Source organism: Euprymna scolopes, chromosome 22, assembly GCF_053919585.1.
Source record: "Euprymna scolopes isolate OS-2025 chromosome 22, ASM5391958v1, whole genome shotgun sequence".
NCBI lineage: Eukaryota > Metazoa > Mollusca > Cephalopoda > Sepiida > Sepiolidae > Euprymna > Euprymna scolopes.
Window position 1 is genome coordinate 52,455,968 of NC_136503.1, and position 27,787 is coordinate 52,483,754.

The 27,787-nt window shown below is 33.1% G+C and overlaps 1 protein-coding gene across 1 annotated transcript in view; it reads right to left on the bottom strand.

Moving 5' to 3' along the window:
* Positions 1–382: 382 nt before the first annotated feature.
* Positions 383–27,787, bottom strand: part of LOC145243442 (uncharacterized) — a 1,410,572-nt gene continuing 1,383,167 nt past the window's right edge. Inside the window, exons 18-19 of the mRNA XM_080106334.1 lie at positions 19,136–19,343; positions 383–1,641 (exon numbers count right to left, since the gene is read on the bottom strand). Coding sequence (XP_079962460.1) covers positions 1,107–1,641; positions 19,136–19,343 — 743 coding nt within the window. The 3' untranslated portion in view covers positions 383–1,106. The remainder of the gene's footprint in view (positions 1,642–19,135; positions 19,344–27,787) is intronic.

The following is a 27,787-nucleotide window of genomic DNA, read 5'->3' on the forward strand; positions in this document are numbered from 1 at the left end:
TTATTTATATTGTTTCTATTTTAATTTAATGATTTACTTTTCTGTGTTGTGATATCTATTCAAAAATGTTAAACTTTATTACAAACTTAGTCTAAATAGTAAAGGCTCTATAGGACTGCTATTATAACAGTGACTATGTCTTTTTTATATAAAAAAAAAGATTATTAAGTACCTGATCAGTTATACCTTTATTGTACATATTGCAATATAAAGTATAGTAATCTGATTCTTTCTAGAGCAACATTATAAATAAAGTTAATATTCTTCACTTTTCACGTGTTCTAAATAAATCTTGCCTTAAAACTTCGGTTTGGCAATTTCTATGAATTGTGAAGCTGATACATTTTATTTTAGACTAGCTCTGTCTCAGTGAGTATTTTTTTAGAAGAGATTCCATTAAAGTGAAAGGTCATTCCATTTCATTGACTTCTTAATCAATTTAGAAAAAAAAAAAAATCAGGCTTAATTCAAAGCAATCAATGTTTAGAGTGGCTCCCCTTTCTGAGCTCAAAATCTAAAATCTGGTTTCAAACAGAAAGGATGAGCCTTGTATGGTAGAAAAGCTGAACTTGTGAAATGTTCTCATTTCTGTCAGTTTTTATTTTATCATACAAATCGGTCTGTAACAGTTTCCATTTTTTTTTGACAACATTATTTGAGGATGTTGCCAAAAAAAAAAAAATTACTAATAATGAGACGATATGTCAGGACTTTCGAGATTGAACATCCAGCATCCAAATTATATGCCGATCAGAAAAAGAAAGCTTTTTTATTAGTCAGATTTGAGCAGATTGTTTTATTTTTATATCATAAGTCAATCGGGTGAATCTTCCTTCTCTGATCGTGTATCTCTTTCTGTATGGAAGACCGGATTTGTTTAAATACCTTAACTTTTTTTTTTTAAATTGCTGTACTTGATCTTTTCTTATCTACAGATCAGTATTTTCTTTGATTATGTTTTTTCTGCATATTTTCCACCATATATTTTTTGAATTATAAAAAGCCTTTTTGTGTCTCTTTGTTTTGTATTTCTCTTTGTTGTTCTTTATGTTGGTCATTGACTTCCACCTCGGGTAATAAAATAGATCTATCCCATGCGTTATTTCTCATACAGATGTTACCGTTTGGCATAGTTCACGTGAAACTTCACTAACTTGTTCAGAAACGTTACTGTTATCAGTTTTATTGTCTATTGAAGATGCTGGTGGGGTCTGCATTCGGATCTGCGGTGAACTCATATGAAAGTTTTGCACAGTCATTACGACAGACCCCCGCGAGTTGTTGAACGGGGCTATAGTACTGTTACTACGTGGTCGGCCAAACAAATGTCCACTGGATTTATGAGATTTTGAGGGCATCAACTTCCCCCCAGGACTGCCCTTTCGCAGCAGTGTGCCTACTTCAGAGGCGGCCCCCGGTGACGTCTGTAGTAATGTGTGAGATGTGTTGTGACTGAGAGTGGTTTGGCCAGATTGGGGGGCAATTTCGATAGAATATGTGCCTTCGATGGCGACACTTGACGAGGGTGCATCTAAGCAGGGTTGAAGATACTCCGGGTTTTCGGAAAAAGCCAGAAGAATGTCGTCTAACTTGATTCGTTCTGATGGGTTGAACGCCATACAAGAGTATACCAAGGTTCGTCTGAAAATAAAAGAGAAAGAAATTAGAAAACAAATTGTTTAGTTTGATATTGGGACATAAAAAATTACAAGCATAAATAGTCCATTGTTAGTTGGTAAACGTTAAAGATCGCAACCAGATCATAACACGGAAAAAATGCTGTATATTAAAAATGTTTTTTGTCATTATTTGTCTTATATATTATTAAGGAATCATTTTCGATTTAAAATCCAGTTAGTATTAGACGTGCTAACTTGAGAAAAACATGTTTGAAATGTATCAACATCATCTGCAAAAGTGAAATTATGACATCAGGTCAAATGAGGTTGTCATCATCTTTTTACATTTCTAATTCACATCAAGTTGACACATTTAAAACATGTTCTTCTACAGTTACATGCGCAATAGTAAATGGATTTTAACACAAAATAATTTCTCATTTAGTAATATTCAACGAAGACAACATAAAACCATTTTTAATTCCTGCACAGAATTTCTGCTCTGACCGCGATCTTTAACGTTTACCTTGTTTGTTTCATAAAGCATTGTCCACTTTTCTGGATTACAGATTATTATACTAAATCTTTTTTACTACCGTACTTTGGCGTAATTGCGCCAAATCTCGTGGTAATTCCGCCAACTAAAAAAAAAGTGCTCTTTATATGCGCAGTTGCCAAAAGTGCACTTTTAGTTGGCGCAATTACCACAGAGTACAGTATATATTTTAATTGCATGAAATTCATGTTAAAATATTTCTTGAATTTGGGATTGGGTTAGGTTGAAAAAGAATCCGTTTTAATTGTTTCTAATTGGCTGTGATGTGCAATTTACTCCTCAACTCCTTGGTCTTTTATTAAGTTTCTGTCTATTACTCTCCCCCTCTGCATGTTATTTTATACATTGTCTATCTCTTTTTCTGTTTCTTTACAGTCAAATATAATAAAACTATAAAACAGAAGATTGAAACAGTCGATTACAAACAATAGGGAATATCACCAAACGTATTCATATTATTTAACCCATAAATAGAGAGAGAGTGGGGGTGGATATAGCTAGCAGAAAGACGAATTTTGGATTTTATTTAAAAAAAATTTTTTTTTTATGTAACTTGCTTTGCAAACCCACTGATTAAAAAAAAAAAAAAATCCGAGATCAAGATTTCCTAGTATATCTATATTTATCTTAGTTTGTCTGTTTTACTTTTTATCGGAAACTACTGGCCTGATCTGGTTGAAATTTTGTGTAGACCTTTTTCATGATAAACTGCAATGAACAAAGTATTATGGCAAATGTTTCATAGAGATTATTATTTAATGCAAAAAACAAAAAAAAAATGAGCACAAATTTAACCATCAACTTAGCTCCTATTCTATATAAACGGGCTATAACTTTTGCTCGTTTTAAACGGTTTAAAAAGTATAGCGTGTATATATATATATATATATATATATATATATATTTAATAAAAACAAAGGGATGTAGTGTTTACCTGATACACGCAAGAATAAACTTCAAACTAATATAAATAACATTATTTATATATAGAAAATTTAATCCCAACCGAATTAAAAAAGCTCGATACGCAATAGAGAATAAAGCTTATTATAAGAAAAAGAACTATTTTGCATTTCGGATCAACTTGGGAGGATTTTCATGCAAGCTGAAATATTATGCGCGGTTTGTTTTTATATATATCTTTTTACATATCCAACATTTTTTCACTGTTTTATTTGGTAATTTATAACTACAATAAATTGCAGTTTCACTTAATGCTTTAACTAGCAAATTCTAGCATTGCTACAAATATAATTTGCCGATTTCTTTATGTCCTCTGATGAGAATAATAACAAGAATAGCATTCTTTGAAACTCTGCGGAATAAGGACTTTGTAAATTGTTTTTTGAAGTATTCAGTCGAGCAATAAATTTTGATTATAAAGTTCATTCAGTTTTAATTTTCTTTCTCTTATATATATATATATATATATATATATATATATATATATATATATATAATCTCAAACATAAGAAACATAAAGTTAGCAGTGTGTTTTTAATGAATATATTCTTTATACATATAGATGTGATTCTCAATGTTTCAAATCGTAGAGTATCTCTGAGAATATGTTATCTAATGCTAGTTACAGACATGGAAGCCCTATTATAATATATATATATATATATATAATTACTAGTAGTTCCATTTGTGATTTAAAATTATTATCATCAAATATATGAATTCCTCTTGTAAGATTTACATTTGTTAATGCTGTACCATGTTTTTAGCACTACAATAATGTATTTCGTTACGGTTTATTTAAGAAATTATGTACTTTCAACAAGACAACCTGGTAATATAGAAACATTTTCCCCTTAAGAGAAAAGATATCAGCAAATGGAATAACTCATTTTATTTGAAGAATATAAAAACACTTGATTCGCTAAAATAATATTTGTTTTGAAAAAAAAATGGGTAAACAAATAGAAATATAAAATAATTTTTACTTTTTTTTTTTTTTTTTTACACAGTAATCACGACTTATCAAGGCCCGGAAGCCACTCAGGGATAAGGGTTATTGCAAGTACATTACGTTACTGAGGAGATTTGCTGAAGTGTTTACTTAAGGGGGCGGTTCATTAGGAATTTGTTAACGGTGGACTTGAAGACATCCAAGTTGTAGTCCGGAGGGAAGCAGGCAGACGGAACAGAGTTCCACAGGCGTGCAGTTCTAAGAAAGAAGCTTTGTTCGTGGAATCCGCGTTTTGATTTAGGCACAGATATAGAGTGGGGGAAATTTTTCACAGTAGATTCAGCTAGACGGGTGTTTTTCATGAAAGATTGGCGAGGGGGTACCAGAGATTGGAGTTCAGACGAGCATCTGCCATGGAAATAATGATAAAACAAGGACAGGCTCGCAACGTCTCTTCTGTGGGAGAGAGGCTGCAGGGTAGAGAAAAGGGCATCCCCCACTAAGCCACGAAGTCTATTTTGTACTCTGTCAAGACAGGATAGGCTGTTTTTAGCAGCTCCTGCCCAGATATGGCAGCAGTATTCCATCCTTGGAAGTACTTGGCTTTTATATAGATAGAGAATTGCATCAGTAGTGAGATATCTTCTGGAGCGGTAGAAGGATCCCACCATCTTTCCAGCGACCTTGGCAACAGTCTTGATGTACCATTTCAGATCAGGAGTAAAGGTCAAACCCAGAAGCTTGTCAAAACACGGAGCCTCACCCAGACGAGAGCCATCCATCACAATTGATGCCAGCTGGGGATCAGAGCCGAGCAACGCTGGGTAGGTATTGTTATGGTCCCATGAATTCTGGTAAAAAAAAAACGAACTTGAAATGTTCGACTGCTACTGACCTAGGAATCTCAGATCACTATAGTGTAGAAGAGTAGAGAAGATGCTAGGTAACATATATTAACCCCACCATGACTAATATGCCATATACCTACCTGCATTATAGAATAAAAACTATACTCCTTCTATATCACAAAGATCAATTTAGCTTCCCCAAACAGTATTTGATTCCTATATAAGCTCCAATACAACTTGTTGAGCTTTGCATTATGCCGATAAGTCTCTCCTTAAAGAATAGATCTTATTCTCTTCCTTTAATTCCCCCCATATATATATATATATATATATATATATATATATATATATATAATGTGTGTGTGTGTGTGTGTATATTATACGACATAATCACATTAACACACCATTTCTCATCAGACCACTGAAGTTAAGCAACAAGCCTGGCTAGTACTACATGGGTGACCATTTCGGAATTCTAGGCGCTATATTTCCTTTCTGCTTATCTCGGCATTGTTTCCAGTCATCCTGAACCTCCATTTGCCACTAGTATTTAACAATGTCAACTCAAGAAAGGTGTGGATGGAGATTGCACAACCTTTGACACAACAATTCCTTATGCAGGCACCCTTACAGCAGGTATCTATAGTCTGTCAAGACTGAAGGAAACAACGATGTGTATGTCCTGATGGGGAACGGTTGGTTTTTTAATAAACCAATTCCTCTGAAATATTAACATGTTCAGTGTAGCGAGTATGTAATATTTGTCTATATAAATAAAATAATAATAATAATAATAGTAATAATATATATATATAGGAGTCCTGATAGCCAGATGGTGTGGCACTATAATACCTTTCCAGCAACTCCTGTATCTGTGCTGGTTCCAACTGTATTGGCTTGCCTTTCTGTTGGACTGTCTGCAACGCCGAGTGGGGGACCCTGGTAACTGGTCTTTTTTTCACCCACCCAGGCCTGCATCTGAAGAGACAACTCTAGCTTCGATTGTATAGTTAAAGCAGATGCTGCAGTGCACCAGACTAGATGTAGCACGCCATTGTCTTACAAGAGAGAAAGTTGCCATCATATATATATATATATATATATATATATATATATATGCGTAAGTAGAGAAAAAAAATATTTTGACAAGGGCGAGTTTCTTTGCTGAAATATATCATGAACATTATCTTTAAATTGTTTTTTTTTTACGTTGGATGGCTTCAACACGTATTTAATATACGTGTTCTATTTGATTTCCTATTTACCAACGCTTTCAAATAGGAAACCAACCAATTATTCCTTTAGCACACGCCATGTGCATTCCTGGTCTATAAAAAAACATTAACCAACAACTAAACGGACGTGTCCTGCCTAAAATACCATCATGAGATGTAGAAGAGAATATATATATATATATATATATATATATATATATATATATATATATATCTTGACAAGGGCGAGTTTCTTCACCGAAATATATCGATAAAATTATTTTTAAACGCTTTCAAACAACAAATTAAATATGTGTGTGTGTGTGTGTGTTTGTACATAGTAAGATGCTAAGCCTGTTTTGAATTATTTTATTCAGTAGATAATGACAGAAATGTTAATATTAAAAATAGACAACAATTTTCAATGTTTTAAATTATAAATCAACCTTGAGACTATGACATAATCTTAGTTACAAACACTGAATCTCCATTATAATCAGTGTGTTCATATAAAAATCAAACATAATCTGTTATCTGATTTTTTTCATTCAATAAATATTTTTTGGTGAAGAGAAAAGAAAGATTGTCTTTATGTTATTGTGATAGGAACAAAAGCATGAGAAGCAAACAAAAATCTGTATTTTTGAGAGAGAGAGAGAGAGATAGAGAGAGAGAATTCAGGGTATGTTTTTAAGGAAATTGAAAATCCAAGGTCGACTCAAAAGAAATCAATATTTTAAATGTTAACAATTATTTCATGCATTTATTTCCGGCAACCGATTTCGCTTGTTTTAATTGTTTCTTCTTTTCTTAACCCGTTCTTTCTTGGGGGTGGGGTTGGGGGTGGGGGCTTTGCATTAGAATCTACTCAGTGACATTTAACTGTCCAAGAAACAGAACAATGCAATCCATTAATCCATATTCTATGAAGAAACGCAGTACTCATCGTTATACGATGTGAGTTCGTGCCACTAAACCTTCTATATATGACACATAAAGAATAATAGAAACTCTAACTTTCAGATAAAATGGAAAAGGGAAGATCTACAAATAAAGGTTGCATCTCAACGTTTGGTCTAACTGTTACGAGGGCTTTTTCAAGCTTGACAAGTCAAAAATTTGAAAAAGACGAAAAGACTTACGATTTGGCTGCTTGTTTTTGTTTAACGGCATATCACCCATATTTAGGTAATTTAATGCCAAATTCAGAAATTTTGGAAGAAAAATATTTCATTCTTCAAGTTCTCTATATCTTTAAATATTTATTCATGGTGTTTGATTTGATTGTCTTGTAGAAAGAAAATTGTGTTTTTGACTATGCACAACATAATTGAGGTTTGGAAAAGGAAAGGGGAAAAACATCCTTGGAAAAGGAAAGGGGAATAACATCATTGTTTGCTGTACTTTTGGTCAGGGAACCATATTTTCAGATAATCTGATCTGGTATCACCAGATGCCCTAACAAGTATTACTTCTCCGAGCCAAAGTGAATCTGGGAGCAATGGTAACTGAGGGGTAATACCACAGCCCAAATATAACCTCACCACTGGATGGCTTTTAAGGTCATACCTAGGACCTGTAGTTTAGAGTTATAGCAGGGAAATATATATAGTAATTATAATAAATATAAATGTGTTGAAGGAAGAAGGTAAGCAAATATGGACATACACACGCACAAGAACTTTAATGTCTACTGGGGAGAACTTGAACGTCTACTAGATACTATCCTCGAGTGTCTCATTCATGAGCGTGTTTCGATCTGCCAGTTGTAACTTGCTTATACAAAAGTTTAGTTTGTAATGAAAATTGTACAGGAGTTTACAAGCACACACGCACACACACACACATATATATATATATATATATATATATATATATATATATATATATATATATAAAATTAGCCAACAAACTTTTAATTATATATAATAGAAAAAACTGCTGTATCAGATGCTAGGAATACTCATTAACTTCACTTATTGCAGGTGAGCACTTGTATATCTCGAAAAATTTACAAGTACAAAGAAAAAAGACTCAATTACATAACATTGAAATATAAACAGGGGGACTTTACCTTAAATCGTGAAATAGAAAAAGAATAGGATCACCAGCTGTTTAACATGTAACTGTTTTTGAGAGATTTAAAAACAGAACACTTGTTAAATTCATGACTCCCCAGTAGTATCGATTAGACTGGTTGGTTAGCTAGACTCCACATTATGTTGATTTATAAAAAACAATAAGTAGCCCAAATTCCATACGCTTATCTTGACGATTTGCTATGTGATTAAATGAGGACGCCTCTCTGTGTAACTTAAATGCCACACATATATTTTCATATCTTACTACTTAGCTCTACCCATGTGTTGAGCACTGCTGAAGTAAATACTGAAATTGTATACATAATATAGTATCTCTTTATATGATTAAACATAAAATAATTAAAAGTACATATGTGAACACACACACACACACACATATATATATATATATATAGAGAGAGAGAGAGAGTCATCCATATACAGTACTGTTTCGTTGTATCACAGTTCATAAGTGCAGCTAGACTAGCACCTTTCTCTAGCAGGGGATTGAACCTACAACCATCGTGTTGATAGTTGGCAGATCTAACCTCTGGCCATGGGATCGGTGTTTGCAAGTGACTTCATCGAATATCTATTAAATAAACATTCGCCCACCGCTTTTACAGTACTCGAGCTGCGTGTTTATTTACAAACAAACAAACAGAGAGCATTATAAATATATATAGCATTACAAAATTCTGTTTGTTTGAAAATAAACAAGCAGGTTGAACCCAAGCAGTGGGCAAGTGTCTATATAAATGGGCTTTTAATGAGGTCGTTTATGGGCACTGATCCCATGGGCCAGAGGTTAGAACTATCGACTATCAACTAGATGGTTGAAGGTTCAATCTCTGGCTGGTGATGGCTTCTAGCCTAGCCGCACTGATGAGCTGTGATACAATGAAGCAGTATTTTTTGTGGATGATTATATATATATATATATATATATATATATATATATATACACACACACTTATTTGTGTATCTTTCTTCACATTGAGAAATTATCTTTGCTTATATAAGATAGTAACATCTTTCAATTTTTCTATGATAATGAACATGTGACGTTTGCCTCTATGACAAGTCTTAAATTATGTATATCACATTCTCAATAACGTAATTGTTATTTCAAATCTCCATGACGAAGAAAATTATCAATACTCAAGTGGTGGTTTATTAATTGATATATCTTGATATTTTAAAGTTTTGGATTCAAGCTTTAATTCCATCTGTCTGGCAGTGCTTCTTCAATGCTTAAAACACGTACCAGTTCTAACTTGACTCCTCTGCAATGACTCAGCAATGCTAGATTGTGCCAAGCTGTCCGCCAAAGACAGTTTCCTCTCAGACTGTTTCCTCTCAAGTTTGGTTTTGCACAAATTAGCGATATGCTTTGGATCATTGTCCTGCCACAGAATGAAATTAGTCGCTGCGCATATGTATAAGGTTTGGCCTTTGGGGATTCACTATCTTCAACGGTCGAGAATTCTCGCTGAATTATAAACAGGCGCTTTGCAGTAAAAATCAATAAGTCGACTCTTCTAAGTGTGAAAGAGATGCCTTCCAATTTGTTTACACATACCTAACTCTCGTATTATTTGGATACTTCGGACTACTGTTCTCATCTTGTGTGTTATTTCCTTTTCAGTCAATGTATTCTCCGAAAACTCAGGAATCTTTCGTCTGAATTTGAGAATTTGCACAGAATTTCGAAAGGAATCTAACATAGCACAGACGTGCGTATGCAAAATGACGTCACCGGTAGAGAAAAATGAAGATTTTAAAAAGGAGATCATGTTAGAAACATGGATAACGTTCGTGATCACGTGCGAGGCGTGGATGACGCTCGAGAAGACGATCACGTGAGGGACGTCACAACATTAACGAGAGAATGAGGAAATAAATGTTGTTGTACAAAACAAAAACCGAGTTGAAATTGTTTCCTATCCTTGGTTTCCTTTGCAACAGAATACAAAACGTGTTGGTTCCAAGACAGCATTACGGGAATCCTTTATTTAATCCATGGGAGTAGCATGCTTTCGTTTTATCAGTCATGACTTGGTAGAAGTCTTAAGTAATTTTGAAGTTGTATTTTTTAGTATTACCCGCTCTTTCGATTGTACCTTCAACCTCCAGAAAGTGTAACTTCACAACTGAATTTTCATTAATTATTACTACCTACGTTTTAGTACATATATTTATTTATTATTAAAACGTAATACCTGACCCTATTTAGAAATGTTACTGATTCATCAGGATTGTAGGAGTATTCCCATATCACTCCTAAAATATTCTTACCTGTTAAATATTTTTTGTATATTTCATTAGAAAGATACATGTTGCCAGACTGTTTCTTATTATGAATACAGTTTTTTTTTATCATATCATCACCACTCATCAAGGTCCGAAGGCCACTCAAGGATAAGGATTAATGGGTAACGTAATGGATATTTGATTATTTATTTTAGAGGATTCATTAGCTGTTATTATGCTACTGTCTCACCCTTTGTCAAGGTGAAGAGCCACTCGGGAATAAGAGTTAATGGGACGAGAATAATTGCCAGCTGTAACTTGAGGAAGACTATGGGAGTACTAACTATTATGAACAGCGTTTGATTGCTTATGAGGTCTTCCATGACAAAAATTTGTTGACATGGGATTTGAAGACGACCAAGTTGTAATAAGCCGAGGACCAATCCCGTGGTAATGTGTACCACAGACGGAAAGCTCTTGCAAGTCAGCTCTTTTCATGGAAATTCTGCTATAAACATGGATTGAGAAAGGAAAAACTTAAGTAAGCAGTGCTAAGATAGGTTTTAATAAATATGTTAGATGAAAAATAAAGCAGAAAAAATGGTGATGGTCAAGTGAAAGACTTGCTGATGGAGTATTATTTGGGTTGTTCGTATCATAGAGACGTTTCTTTAAAAGCTGTTGTATTCTAGGCAAGGCATGATAATAAACAGTAAGCACACCCTCTTCAATTTAGGGCTTAGTCCACTCCATATTCTTGACACGCCTTTGGCAGGACTTTTGTCTGCTTTTTGTGCAGGGTCATTAATTGGCAAGAATAAATTCTCTCCAGAGAATTAATGATTTGGAGTGGGACCATCAGCTGAAAATTGAATCCTTGTAATAAGGAGCGAACAGCATCCTATAAAAATATATATGATTTATTTTTACATTTCAAAGGAATATATTTAAAACTTGAATCGTGTCTTAACTGGTTCCTGATTATGACCAAAACAGAGAGAGAAATAGAGATGTAACCTTACTCACGTTTGCATACAGGACCCACATGTAGTATGCAGTGTACGTCGCAAGGAACAAAAGACAAGTAATAACTTAACTCCCTCTTTTTTAAACAGCATTTATTTCCTCATTCTTCCACTACATGTGACTTCATATTACCGCTGTGACGTCACTCACGTCTTGAACGTGATCATCTCCTTTTCATAGTCTTTTACATTTTCTTTACTGTGACGTCATTTCGTATACAGCTCGGTATTTGCATATGTACGTCCGCACTCTGTTACAGAGAGATGAATATATATTCATATCGAATAGAGAAATAGTTTTCGAGGCCAAGCAAATTTGATCTTTTGTCACATTTGATGCACCTCGCCAGGACTTTAGATCCGTGACACCCAGCTAAAATCAAATCTGACTGGCAACAGCACTCTGAAGTCGCCATGTTTTAATAACACCTTTTTCAATTTTATTCGTTTCCAAGTGCAGAAAAACGTTTGGCATAAGGATTCTAAATATGGGAAGCTTTATTTTTCCAAAGGAAACTTTTATTCACCGTGATACAATAGCAGAAGAAAATGTTGAAATAATGACAAAAAAGTAAAAGGCTCCGAGCGTTAGCCTGGCAAGCAGCAAAATCATATCGAATAGAGAAATAGTTTTAGAGACCAGGCAAATTCCCACCCCTTCACTGTTGATGTCCCTAGATACAGGAAAGCCTCCTACTCTAATTTTTTTTTCTGATTTCAGACTGCTAAACTTTGGAATTTCTTCTCTCTTTCGTGCTGTCTTGACTGTACTAATATGTAGTTTAAATTTAATGTAAACAGGCATCTCGCTGCTCAACTCTTTACATAGTGCCATTGTAGACATAGATTCAAATATATCTAATTGGCAGTATATTTTTTTTTGGTGATGAATAAGAGTAAAAGAAATAAATAGAATTAGTTTTTACTAAGAATTTCTGTAAGTCATAGAATTTGGGGCCTTAAACTACAGAATGGTACGTTCTTCGGTCGATTCCAAAGTTATTAGTTTGAATGGCCCTGCAAGGAACTAACGGAATATGAAAGTTTGAAAATAGCCATCACAGTGCCATACCATGCATGCTATTGTCCATTTATCGATTCCACTGTCCGTACCAATTTTGTCATTGCTGTCTTATAAATCAGAGTGAAGGAAAAAGCAGGTCAATAGAGACATGGGCATTCTGAAGAAGGTATCAATTTAGACGCCATGAAAAAATGTATAGTCTCAATCGCAATATCGAAGTGAATTCCTGCAGACATCTTCTCTTCTATTATAACCAAATTGCAAAGGAAGAACATTTTTTATGGCTTCTAAACATAATGAATTATTTTTTTGAAAATACATTGATTTATAAGTAAAGAAAAGAAAAAGGAAAATCTATATCCCTGAATCTGTTTTTTTTTTTTTTTTTTTTACAGCTTTTATTTCTATTAAACTCCGTTCTGGTTGCATATTTCTGCAATTTTGTATGGCGAGCGAATATATATTACAATGTCTTCCACTAAAGTTGAACGTAAGAGCTGGTTTGGTTTGGTTTGATTGTTTTGTTTTACGGCATATCAACCTTTTTCATGTTCCTAATGTTTGATCCAGTAATTTGGGGAAACATGTTTTACAATAAAAGTTGTTCATATTTTCAAATATTTAATAATGGTGTTTGGTTTGGTTGTTTTGTAAAGAAAATGTTTTTGTCTTTGATTTTGCAGAACATGATTGAGTTTTACAAAGGGAAAGGAAAAAAAAGCCATATCAATGTTTGGTGCATTTTAGGTCAGGAAGCCAGTAGCTTCAGATAGCCTAATCTAGTAGGATCAGGTATAATGTCTGGAAGGATGGTATCTTGAGAAATGAAAATAGAGGAGGCGGTAATGCCTGAGAAAATTATATCATGAGAATAGAATAGAAACTTAAATAGTCCTCTCGAAATTCAAGATTAAAGGATATCATATTATTCTGAACTGAATTGAGTAATAAATGAGAGTAATAAAATAGCTTTGGCTTTAGATAGGTAGCAAATTTCAACAGTAATAGACAGTCATAGTAGAGTTTCGACTTCAGATGTCGGCGTAATAGTATAGGTTTAGCTTCAGACCAAATCTCCATTAGCAAAAGATGTACAACTTTGCTGCAGATTTAATGTGAAATATTATTTGAGGCAAATCTAGCTATGATTATAACAAAACGAGGTATAATCAGTGATACGTACATACGTTTTTGTTAAGATGGGTTTTCATAAATTTATTGATGAAAAACAGCTGAAAAAAATGGTGATGATCAAGTAAAAAGAGGAGTGTTACTTCATTTGTTCGTGCGATGGGGACGTTTCTTTAAAGGCTGGTGGGTTCTAGGCACAGCACAAGAATAAATGATAAGCACATCTTCTTCAATTAATAGCTTAGTCCACTTCATAGTCTTGATAGTCCTTTAGTCGGAGGACTTTTTTCTGGTTTTTGAGGGGGTGTCTTTAATTGGCAAGGATGAATTCTCTCCAGAGAATTAATGCTTTGGAGTGGGGCCATCAGCTGAAAATCGGATCCTTGTAATGAGGAGCGAACAGCATCCTATAAAAATATTAACCATTTATAAAGGACAAACGCCACTCAGAGATGAGGGTTAACGAGATGGGTGGATTGTCAGTTGAACAATGAAAAATATCATGAGCAGATTGAAAACGATGAATAGAATGTACAAAGTTTGATTATTTATGAACACGGTTTATGATAAGTATTTGAAAACGATTATGTTGTAGTCTACAGGGAAGAAGTCTCATGGTAATAAGTTCCACAGATAGTAACTTTTTGGAAAGAAAGTCTTCCACCTTACACCAGGAAAAAGGCAAGTTTCTTTCAGTTTTGACTGTCTTACTTGGAGCAACCAGAGTTGGGCGCTCAGCCAAATGCCTTCAAAAGGAATAGCATTAGAGCAGAAAAAGACTAGTAACGTCTCTTCTTGAGAGATAATCGGTATAGACATGGCCATTTTGAGGAAGGTATCAATTTCGAACTCCTAAAAGAATATATTGCTTCTGTAGTAATATTTAAGTGGATTCTTGCAGACATATATCTTTTATTCTATAGCCATGCTGCAAAAGTAAAGTTTCTTGCATTTTACGTATTCTACATTATTTAATATAGTACGGTGATTTATGGAGAAGAGAAAATGAAAATACATATATTTTGTTGTATCATTTTCTATATTACCAAACTTGAAAAAAATAGATTATCCTATTTTTTCTTATAAGAAATGTTTATTGCTATTTAAATTTTTCACATATATTAGATTTTGTGCATCGATTTATTCCCAGTGTATCTAGGCATGTAAAAACATATATATACTAGCAAAAGTATCCGTCGTTGACTGGGTTCAAAAACAGCCTACAGAAAATGGACTCTGATTTATAAAAGTATGATAGGTTATGAAAGGGAAGGATTGTAAAGAGATAACTTCGAATTTGGGGGTATCAAAACCAAAGCAAAATATGATGAAAGTAAAAATAAAATAGATAAACCCCATAATTTATTATACCATACCTGTTCACACTAAAACACTTATCAAAATATCCTGTGGATCTATATTAAAAAGAACTTGTTAAACGTTGTGACATATTTCCATTCTATGGAGGTCAGGCGCGAACGAACAACCCATAATTTTATTATACCATATTACTTCAAACTGAAACGTAATTATCAAAGTATACTTACGCAGATAGATATGAAAAGTCTTTATTAAAGTGTGTGCCTATTTCCACTCTATGGAGGCCAGGCGCGGACACAGACTCCACAATTTTATTATACCATCCCTATTAAAGTTAAAACCTACTTATCAAAGTATTATTATGTACATCTACAGGGTGGTCAAAAAGTCAGGTAACATTTTAAAGAAAAACGATATTAGCAATACACGTATATATAAATGACACAACACATAGATTTAAAATTAAAGTTTATATATTACACTCAAATATTTAAACAAATAATATTAAACGAATAGAGATTATAATGGATCATATTGTTTTTTCTACCTTTAACATGTTACCTGACTTTTTGACCACCCTGTATATCAAAAAAACCCTTGTAAACATTTTTTTTTTAATTTTTAAATTTTTTATTTCCATACTTTATGGACTAGGCGCGAACACAAACCCCAAAATTTTAATGAACCACCGTTCTGCAGGATCAAACATACCCATTGCTGTGTCTCGATACATATTCTATCATTATATGTAATCAGTTTTTTAAAACAGTCAACCATATAGGAGCCTATTCGTGACCAGACACACACACAGCTTTATAGAATATATATATATATATATATATATATATATATATATAATGTGTGTATGTACATATATGTATATATAATGTGTGTGTGTGTACACATATATATAATGTGTGTTGGTATATATATATATATATGTATGTGTGTGTACATATATATGTATGTGTGTGTACATATATATGTACGTGTGTGTACATATATATGTACGTGTGTGTGTACATATATATGTATGTGTGTGTGTACATATATATGTATGTGTGTGTACATATATATGTATGTGTGTGTGTACATATATATATATATATATATATATAATGTGTGTGTGTACATATATATATATAGAGATAATGTGGGTGTACATATATATACATATATAATGTGTGTGTGTACATATATATATATATATATATATATATATATATATATATATATATATATACTAGATGTACCTGGCGTTGCCCGGTGTTAAACGTATCGTTAAATTCCTTAAAAATGATTAAAAAAGAAACGGAAAGAAACTGAGACATGTGCTTGAAAGTATTATGTTTTTTTTCTAAATAGTTCACTTCTTGCAAAGTAAAAAAAACTAAAGACAATGAGTCAAGTACGATAAACCTTTGACCAGCCAATATCTTTAAAAAGTGCTTTCAAACTTCGTGAAACAGTTCACAAACAAATAAAAATGTGATAACTCCCATGTACCAATTTTTCAATTTTGGCCTCATAGTAGCCCTTATTTTCGGATGGATACCAATTACAAAGTTTTCCCGATTATAGAATACCCTATATTCGAAATTTCAAGTCTGTAGATCAAAAATTCGTTGAGTATATAGGTTGAGAGGTATCCTAACACATATTCTCACTTTTATAGGTTACGAAGTGGAATACAATATTTTTCAGCCCTTGGTTACGGTAATTGCCCAGCTTTACGGCATTATTTTTTAATATTATTTTATTATATACATGTGTATTATATACTGTACTGTATTTTGTTACTAATTTTTAATGCCATATCCCGGGGATCTACTATATATCTACACAGTAATAAAATGCTCGTCCCAGGCTGGGTATAAGCAATAAGTCTGAACCTATACATCATGCACTGAATAAGGCAGGGGAAGCTAGGACGATACATCTTAAGCCTTTGACAGTGTTTGGCATGTAGCTTTTCTTATGACTATTAATTCATACAGTATTATTGAAAGAATACTTATAATTATAGCTTTAGATACGTGAAAAATCCAGCTGTTCTCAATTGATCTGATCGTATGTACAAACAGCATAATATAAATGCGGATGTGTCCCATGGACCGATCCTCGGACTTTTATTATTCTTGATATTCATAAATGATCTCCCTGATAAAATTGTCTTCCAGATTGGGTATATTTTCTGATAACAGAGGTGAGTGGGAGAGAAACGAATGTACATGTATATCTAATGCAATGGCAGAAAATTTTGAGAATGACATCTAGTCTGTAGTGAAATGGAGACGTAAATGAATGGTAATATTTGATGTCGTTAAGGCTAAGTTTCTTTCCTTTAAAAATTACAAGAAACCTTTTCAATCACTGATCGCCATGACTAATAATACACCGGGAGCTTTTTCTTCAGACTCCTTGGCTTAATATTCACAGGCGACATGAATTAGAACAAATACGTGGAAGACATTGCCAAGGTTGTTGCAAAGGAGGTGGGCACTCGCTACCATGCTAGAAACTTAGTGAAAGCATCCTATATTTATACAAAGCCACTATTTGCTCATGCAGGGAATATTGTTGCCAGTTCTTGGCTGATGCGTCTCTCCCTCTTAGACAGAGTTAAAAAGAGGGCCCTCAACTTAATAGGCCCTGCACTATCAACCAAATTGCAACCCCTGTACCTGTTTTATGAGCATTTTAATGTTAGATAAGAAGGGCTGTCCCTTTCTCATGTAAGTAAGAAGGCAGACTAGATAAGTGAAAATAATATTAGGAAAACGCTAGAATCGAACCCTGTAGGCAAGTGTTAAAAGATAATGGATAATTGAAATTCTAGGAATGCAGTTGATTGTTAATTCTTTTAGAAATAACTAAATATTATTTATGTCACACAAAGAGCGATTGTCCATTATTCTAGAAATTAACTGGCATATTCAATATCCAGTTAAAGAATGGACAATGCGAGTTTATAGATAATGATTAAAATAGGTTAGATATTGAACTATTAAAATTGGGAATTCTTTGTTTGCCAAGAGTGTGTTTGAACAGACATGTGTAACATCTACGTGAAATTTAGTCACGTTGGTTAACAGCACACCTCTGACGTCACAAACAAAGGAGATTCTCAATATATTGGGATGGGGTTCGAAGTTAGATTGAGGATAAGTTAATCACAGTCAGTCACAGACGAAAGTCGGACTATGGCTTAGTGAGAGCTGATGCCCTTAGAAGCGAACGGGGGAGTAGACCATGTAGCCATACAAGCTTGAATTCCCGAGTCATAAATCGGCCAGCTGATGAATAAAGGAATCACTATCTATATTTTGTAAACTGTTTGCCGTCACAAAGGTAAATGTGTTTTGTCTATCAACTAAAACCTTCTCCAAATATTGTCTGCGTCTCCTTCATCATCAGTAATGATTCTCTCCCGTCATCCTTTAATATGAACCTCTGTCCCGACTACACAACACTCATAGAACTTTCCCCCTCTCGATGTAAATCCCCAAACTAACCCAATAAGCAGTAAGATGCCACCGCTTCACTGTAAAGATCCCTAGATGTGAGAAAGCCTTCTTCCCTCGAACCTCTACATGTCAGAACATTCGGGGAAGTTTAAGTTTAATGTGAGCAGACATCTCGCTACCCAACTCTCTACATAATGTCCTCGTGGATATGGTCCCAAATAGGAACCTCCTGCGTCCAAGTGACACTGTGCTTTATTTGAGGTCAATATGAGTGTATATGCACATAGAATATATTAATTAAAAACTGACTTCGATTTTTATATGTATGTTTTGTTTATATATATATTCGACTTTTTAGACCGGTTTTTTTAATACAAGGTAGTCACCATCTACAAGGCCCAAAGGCCACTAGAGGATATGGGTTAATGAATGTAAGAAACGAGCAAACATAATAGTCTGTTGACTTAGAATGAGTGCTGTATGCGAAATTAATGGTAGAATATAGTAAAATTTGTGCTCGTTTTTGCATTAACTATTAATCCCTAGCTACGTATCAAATGAATACCATAATACTTAGTTCGCTGCACTGTACTTCAATCAGATCGGTCCAATAATTTCTGAGAAAAAGTGAGACAAACAGACAATATAATATAAATGAGCAGGTAAGAAAATTTCAACTCACATCTCCAGGGAACAGGATTCTGGTAACGTGATACGACTACCACTGCGAATGTACTCTAGCACCTGATTATTTGAAAGACCTTGGTATGGGAAACTACCAAATGTCACGATTTCGTAGAGGAGTACTCCAAAGCTCCAGATATCTGACAATGCTGTGAATATGCCATCCCATATGCTTTCTGGTGACATCCATCGGACGGGAAGCATTCCTTGAAAAGAGAACAAAACAATGAACATTAGAAAAAGAAAATGGTTATACAAAAATGAATTTCAGTTTGGATAAATCTTCAAGTTTCTCGATCTGACATTTAGAAAAATGAAAACGAAATAAATAACTTTTAATTCATTAAACAAAATTCCACAAAAGAAATGGTAACTTATTGCATCTGTATTACTAAATTTATTAGAAAAGTGCACGTTTGTCTGTGTGCATCGATGCATAATTCAGGGTTGGGCAGAAACAACAGGTATATTTTAAACTTGCTATTACTCTGTCCTATATAATTACAAATGCACCATATTCTACACGTAACTGTATAAAAATGGTAAACTATTTTAAATAAATTGACTGAAAAATTATCTCATTTTCAATAAAATCTTATATTTCGCGATTTTTTAAAAAGCACTTGTTTGCCCCATCCTATATATATATATATATATATATATATATATATATATATATATATATATATATATAAATTAAAATGTTTAAATTAAGAAAGCCAAAATCATACGTGTTTTATTTTTATTTATTTATTTTTTTAATAAATATTTATTTACCGTTAAAACTGCAAAGCAAGACTTCGGCCCGGTCGAGGCTTTTTCAAGCAATTACTTTTTGTTATTGTTTTCCTCTTGGCGATATAAAAATCTCTCTGGGTAATAAATCGATAAGATGTTAAACGGACAGTTTTTAAGTCCCGGGTGCAAACACACCAGCTCTGGTGAAAATGTTTATAAGAAATAAGATGGCACTTTTTGAAATATCGTTATGAAATAAATATTAAAATTTACAATTGAAGAAAAGCTTGCTTTATATCGTTAATGGTAAATAAATATCATTAAATATCGTTAATGGTAAATAAATATGATTAAATATCGTTAATTCTAAATAAATATGATTAAATATCGTTAATTCTAAATAAATATCATTAACTATCGTTAATTCTAAATAAATATCATTAACTATCGTTAATGGTAAATAAATACCGTTAAATATCTTTAATGGTAAATAAATACCGTTAAATATCTTTAATGGTAAATAAATACCGTTAAATATCGTTAATGGTAAATAAATACCGTTAAATATCGTTAATGGTAAATAAATACCGTTAAATATCGTTAATGGTAAATAAATATCATTAAATATCGTTAATGGTAAATAAATATCATTAAATATCGTTAATTCTAAATAAATATCATTAACTATCGTTAATTCTAAATAAATATCATTAACTATCGTTAATGGTAAATAAATATCATTAAATATCGTTAATGGTAAATAAATATCATTAAATATCGTTAATGGTAAATAAATACCGTTAAATATCTTTAATGGTAAATAAATACCGTTAAATATCGTTAATGGTAAATAAATATCGTTAAATATCGTTAATGGTAAATAAATACCGTTAAATATCGTTAATGGTAAATAAATATCGTTAAATATCGTTAATGGTAAATAAATATCGTTAAATATCGTTAATGGTAAATAAATATCGTTAAATATCGTTAATGGTAAATAAATATCATTAAATATCGTTAATGGTAAATAAACACCGTTAAATATCTTTAATGGTAAATAAATACCGTTAAATATCGTTAATGGTAAATAAATATCGTTAAATATAGTTAATGGTAAATGAACATCATTAAATATCGTTAATGGTAAATAAATATCGTTAAATATCGTTAATGGTAAATAAATACCGTTAAAAATCGTTAATGGTAGATAAATATCGTTAAATATCGTTAATGGTAAATGAACATCATTAAATATCGTTAATGGTAAATAAATACTATTAAATATTATTAAATATCGTTAATGGTAAATAAATATTATTAAATATCGTTAATGGTAAATAAATACCATTAAATATTATTAAATATCGTTAATAGTAAATAAATATTAAATATCATTAAATATCGTTAATGGTAAATAAATATTTCGGCTAAAAAAGAAAACAACACATTTTGGATTTCTTAAATTTCAAAGTTCAATATTCATTTTATACCCACATTTCAAAAAAGCGACATCCTGTTTATATGTTTTATAATTCCTGTGAATTACTATTTTTTAAAATTTAATGTTAATTGACTATTTGTTGCAATCACGAATGCATTGTAAATTCATCTCGTCACATAGAAGAGGTTTACGAGTAAAAAGTGTGTCTTTTCCTAGCCTCCAAACGATTTTTTTTTCAAATGGTAAGGGGGAAATTAAAAAGCAAATAGAGCGAAGGGAGTTTCTAACTTGCTAAGCAAAAATCAAGTGTCTTTTTTCTTTGGGTCCTCAAAAATAACGATTATAATTTATATATAAAGAATTAAATTATTGACATTATTCCATGATTTTTATGATATGGAGTGCGAAAACTAGGGAAGCACATTTTTTTTCATTATTTCGAGGTAAAATCTAGTCTTGTTTTCCACTTACAGTAACTAAACATTTAGAAAATTAGTGACTTTCTTTGTTGAATATCGTTATTAAATTTACGTGGGTGTGCATGTATCTCGCCACAAACATAATTGTAAATTAAATAGCAAAATACTAAATCACTTTCCTTCTATATAAAATAATAAAGAAGAAGAATCGTCTGACATTTTGCTCCCTTTGTCTCTTGTTAGTTAATATGATAGATTCCTCGAATGACACCGACAGTTCCCACATGATGCATTGCTTTGTTCTTTCCGAATGCAATATCAAATCGGGTCTTAGCATTAGTCTTGCAATATGTCTTGGGAATCGTAGTTAGATTCCAGCCACATTGCAAACTCGCTTTATTATTATTATTATTATTATTATTATTATTATTATTATTATTATTATTATTATTATTATTATTATAATAATAATAATAATAATAATAATAATACAGCTGATGTAAGAAAATATTGTTCTGAAGGGTCAAGGTGGATAGAAAGCCAAAAGAGGTAGAGCACCAAACACACTCCTACTGGAAGGATGTGGATTTATTGAAACCATTTGGGAAGGCTTATTGTTACTCAGATTCAGGAGAAGACCTATTATTACTCGTGAGAAATCAATAATAAACGGCTATTGTGGTAATGCAAAATAATTAGCAAAATTCATCAATTGAGGGAACTGTGCTGGAAGACTGGGGAGATGTGTTGTCACTTGAACTCCAGGAGAACACTGCTTGTTATTGTCAGTGAGCAATCACTTATAGTTACTTCTGTTAAAACTTCTAGTGAGTGCAGAATTATAATAGAAGTAGGGAGACGTTAGCTAGACAAGAAAAAATGTCATTACGGTTTATGAAATTTCGAATGATATCAAAATAAAATAGTGGTAAAGCTTGCTACAAAACGAGCCATGGATTCGCCTACTCCTCGACTCTATAAAAAAAAGAACAATGCGTATTTATTTGTATATCAATAAATTTAAATCCATCCAACCACACCAAAGTTAGCGAATAAAACCCCCGTCCCTGGACAAAGTTATTTCAAGTGGTAAGTGAAAGCAAACAGCAAGTCCGACAACCTCCGTCGCCTAAAATGAATTCAGAAAGGATTCTTTCACTCTAAATAAAAGTTAATGGTCCTTTTTCTGCTTTAGGTCATCAGAAATGACAATTTATGTATGAAAAGTTAAATCATTAGCATCATGGCAAAATAAGTCTACAGAAAAATAGTCAAGAATAATGGAATTAGCAATAAATAATAATCCTAATAATAATCAAAAGGAATACGATCACAGTAAACAAAAAAACAAAAAAAAAATGAAACTGCGAAAAATTGATGGCGTCTACATCGGATGGCGCTACACCAAAGAGTCATGAATTGTTCAGGAGAACGGAAAAGGGAAAGAACTAACCAAACCTCCACTGGAAACGTATGGAGAGCAATAGGGTCTTGGAGAGTTTCCCCCCCACCACCACCACCACAACTATACAGAATACAAATGGCCGTTGCCAGCGAGAAATCAAATGTAAGTGGTTGTTGTGATAACACTAAGTTATAGTTATCGAGAGAAGTTGAGAGCACTGGATATCTGGGGTGGCTTGTAGACTCCAGAGAACACCACAGGTTATTGCTAGTGATCGCTGGTGATGGCCTGCATAAAAACACCTAATGAGTGGAAGATGGTGGTGATGATGATAATATAGAAGTAAAAGGCCATTTTTTTTATGCATGCAAAAACTGATGTCTTAACTGATATGCCATAGTTTACGCGAATGAAATCAAAGAGAAAAGAGTGATAGTGCGAGTACATCTAGTCTAGTATAGTTTTCGTCTGAGCATGTAACTAAAGAAGTGTGATTTTAATAAATAAAAGAGTAAATTGTCTGCTGAATAGCACATTGCATTGTTAGAACTGGTTCCTGTGTCTTTTACACTTTGTATGTCATTAAGTGTTAATAACGAATGCCAAAGAAGTCTTACGGCCGCCGCATGCAGACATTGTGGTGTGGTTAGTTTCAGCAATTGGTCTTTCGTTCTGATCATAATTGGCAGATGTTTTATGCTCACCTCTAACGTGAACCGATTGATCTCCCGTTTTGTTTTTTCTTCTTCTTCGTTCTCCCCCTCTCTATTTTGTTTTCTCTTTCTCTCCCTCTTTTTTATCGCTTTCACACTTTTTTCTCCGCTCACTATCTTTGCCATCCTCTATTTTTTTCTTTTTCTCCTCTTTCGTTCTTCTTCCCTCTCCCTATCTCTCTTTCTCTTTCTATTATTATATCTCCCATTCATAATTGTTAGAGAAATGTTTGAAAATATAGTTTCGGAAGTTAACTTTGCAGGCGATACATCATTTCAAGTGTTAAAAATCTCTGACAAAATATTGTGAACATTTTCTGTTTAACTGGAAAATTTAAAACGTTCACAAATGGACAGAAGTTTGGAGATCTTTTTTTTTTTTTTTTAATACACTAGAAAATTACTTGTCCCAGGGCGGGTAAAATTATTTCCCCAAATGCAAATGCAAAGAGATTTGCACCACTTACATGCCCCCGTCTACAAAGATTTAAATCAACATATAATTAAAATTAAGCTTTTCTTTTTTTTTAACAAAAGAGTCACCACTTACCAAGGCCCGTAGGCCACTCGGAGATAAGGGTTAATGAGTGTACGCTAGTCAATATTGTAGTAATAGTAAATAGCGGGAATTTGGTAAATTGGATTACTTAAATTCATCAAGAACTTGTCCATGTTGGACTTAAAGACGATAATATTAGAGTCAGCTGGAAAGCAGGGAAACGGAAGAGAGTTTCACAGGCGAGAAGTTTTAAGAAAGAAGCTTTATTCATGGAATCTACGTTTAGGTTTCGGCACAGATAAAGAATGAGGAAAATTATTGACAGTGGTTTAAGTTAGACGAGCGTTTTCGTGAAAGTTTAGCCAGGCGAGACCACAGACTTACGGCTACAATCTTTATTCCAATTTTGATTCAAGTACTTTATATGATTTTAATTCTAGAAAATGTCTCAAAATTAAGGCTTAAGCATAAGAGGTCTTAAGAAGAAAATGAAATTCAGGGAATTTTGCTTCATTAGTATTTAACGATAATGAACTAAATTTAATGCAAATCTGAACACTTAAAAATTTTGATTTGGATGTTGTACTAATTAGTTTGTTTCGTCTCCCTTTTACCTTCAAAACTCAATCATGCTCTGCCAAACCAAAAACAGAAGCAACACATTTTCTCTACAAAACCACCATGAACCATAATTTGAGATAAAGAACTTGAAACATAAAACCTTTTACCAAGACGATCGCATTTAACATTAAACAACTTAAAATGGGCTGATATGCCGTAAAACTAAACGAAACCTAGTTTATATAGAGATTATTGGGGGGTCGGTAATTGCTCTATACGCTGAAAAGAATCTTATTAAGTTATGTTAACAAACCATATTTTATGTAACTATAGTTGTCCAATTTATGTTTAATTAGTATACCCATTCCATCAAATGTCAGAGCACACGTTGTTCGGTAGTTATGCAGTATAAGGACCGTGCTATTGTCGGAATCGTCCGTGCAGTGTGCGAAAAACGTTGGAAGGTGTCAAACGAGATGACTTTTTTAACAAAGTTTTTCAATTAAAAATATATTTCTGCCAGTACTAAGTTGATTTAAAGAAAAACTAATGTAAAAATAAAATCAATATTCTTGAATAATTATTGGGCAATTTTTACGAAACTTTTTGAAAATACAAATTCTAATCAAGAATGAAACCATTCATTGGAAGGTTAAGGTAAGTTCCATGGATAAATATTTTTTTTAGTAACAAATAACAAACAAATAAAAAATATATAATTGTGTGTGTGTGTGTGTGTGTATATATATATATATATATATATATATATTACTACGACAACACATGCAGGGAGACCCGACGTTGCCCGGGATTGAATGATGATCAAATATTTAACCCTCCTATATTTTTATTGTTATCGGAATCCGTGAAATCACCCGGGAGGAAGCTTCACATGCCTCCATGCAGTAACTTAATCCAAAATATATGTTATTCTACATTGCACTCTAGAGAACCTACTGTTTCTTTTATGAAATTATTTTATATAAACTTCTTTCCAGTCTACGAAAAGAAATAACATTAAGAAATTTACGTGCAGAGTTTAAACCTACAGACCACGCTATGCAAAAAAAAAAAAAAAAAAAAAAATCACGTAAATTTTCAAGTCTTATAAAATTCTTTGCAGTTAATGAAAAATAATTAATAAATTTATGTGCGGAGTTTGAACCTACAGACCACGTCATGCAAAAAAAAACAAACAAAAAAAAAAACACGCTATCAACTTACTCACAGCAGAATTTTCACGGCCCGTTATTCTATCATCCTTGCTAAGCGACGACAGGGAAAAATGGTTTTACTGCTGATAGATACATTGAAATAATGGTTTCGATCATCGATAATTATCGGGGGTATTCTGAGACAAAACTTAACCAAGATCACTCCCTGATTATGCACTAAAGTTCTGTAAATTTTAAGAAAATCTGTTCAGCCGTTTCAGAGTGTATAAGGAACGAACTCACACGCGCATGCTGAGACAAAGTTGCATTTATATAATTATTGAGATAATAAACTAATGTTTGCGAACGTTGTTTTCTTGATGATTTTATAGTAGGGTTAAGGCGCTTAGCGTTTTGGCACCTTCCGGTGTTTTTCGCCCCCCCCCCCCCATACCCACCCCTTATATGGCATAAGTACGCTTTATTTTCACTGCATTTCTAAAACTAGTGCTTTTTGATTTACGTTAGATTTATTTTTCTGATTTTTTTCTCCCTTTAACCTAGTTCACCTAGTTTTAGTCTCATTAAAAGACCACTGCACATAGTAAACGACTTTTTTTTTCCTTTAATTTTGTTTGTTCTATCATGATATTTATTTTTCTCAACATGTTACTTACATGTTTGACAATTTTGAGACAAAAGAAAATCATGTTCCAGCATTTTTACATCCCTCCTACCGCAGGAAGATAGGTGTTGAAAAGCTAGCACACAAAAAGTGCACGCTGGCCTACAAAAAATTCTTGAGCAATCCCGTCGACATTCTCCAGTGGGACGTCTCAGGCGGTCAGCAAGAAAGCTAATCCCTTTTTAAAGCTCAAGAAAGGAAATCCTATGATGGTGAAGAGGTGGGGGATCCTGGAACTGCATGAAACCATACCTTAGCCTAACAGAAGAAAGATCACTTATCTTCAAAATGATCAAGATTCCGTTGAGGGCTTATCATGACTGGTATGAACAACTTAGCCTCTGCGCACAACTCCAAAATCGTTGAACCTAAAGAGATAAATAGAACCTCTCAACTGCAGGCTATTAAAGAAAACATATTTCTATAAATAGGGTCCCCTTTTTAATTCTGCTATTGAGCCATCACTTATCAAGGCAAAACATCATTTAAGGATAAATGTTAATGAGATGGCTAGATTGATAGTTAAATAAAGAATACAATAGAATTCAAAATCTTGATATACTATCCACTCAGAAAAACATTGCCCCCCCCCCAAGAAAACGGTAATTCTTTTCTTACAACTTTGTCAGAAACATCGGCCATGGAATGTGAGGACTAAAAGACAATATAGGAAGGACAGTGAGAGTTACGAAGCTGCCGAAAGTAAATTTAAAATTCATTTTCTACTCTATTAATAAGATAAGTGCATGCTTCAGGACATACTTTTGTAGTAGTAGCATCGATTATAGACGACCTTAACAGCAGTGAGAACTTGCAGTTTACGATTTGGAATTTGTGTTTGGTTTTTAAGCTTGGCACTGAATGGTGCAAGCATTCAACTTCATTTTAGGATTGCTCAATCAGAGGCCATCTTTCAGGCGAACTGAACATATGATGGAAGTTAATGAAAAAAAAAAGGATTAAAACGTAGTATACTTTCTCTTTCCCAGCTAGGAGACCAAATCAAGCGAATTCATCCCACGGCACTTCTCT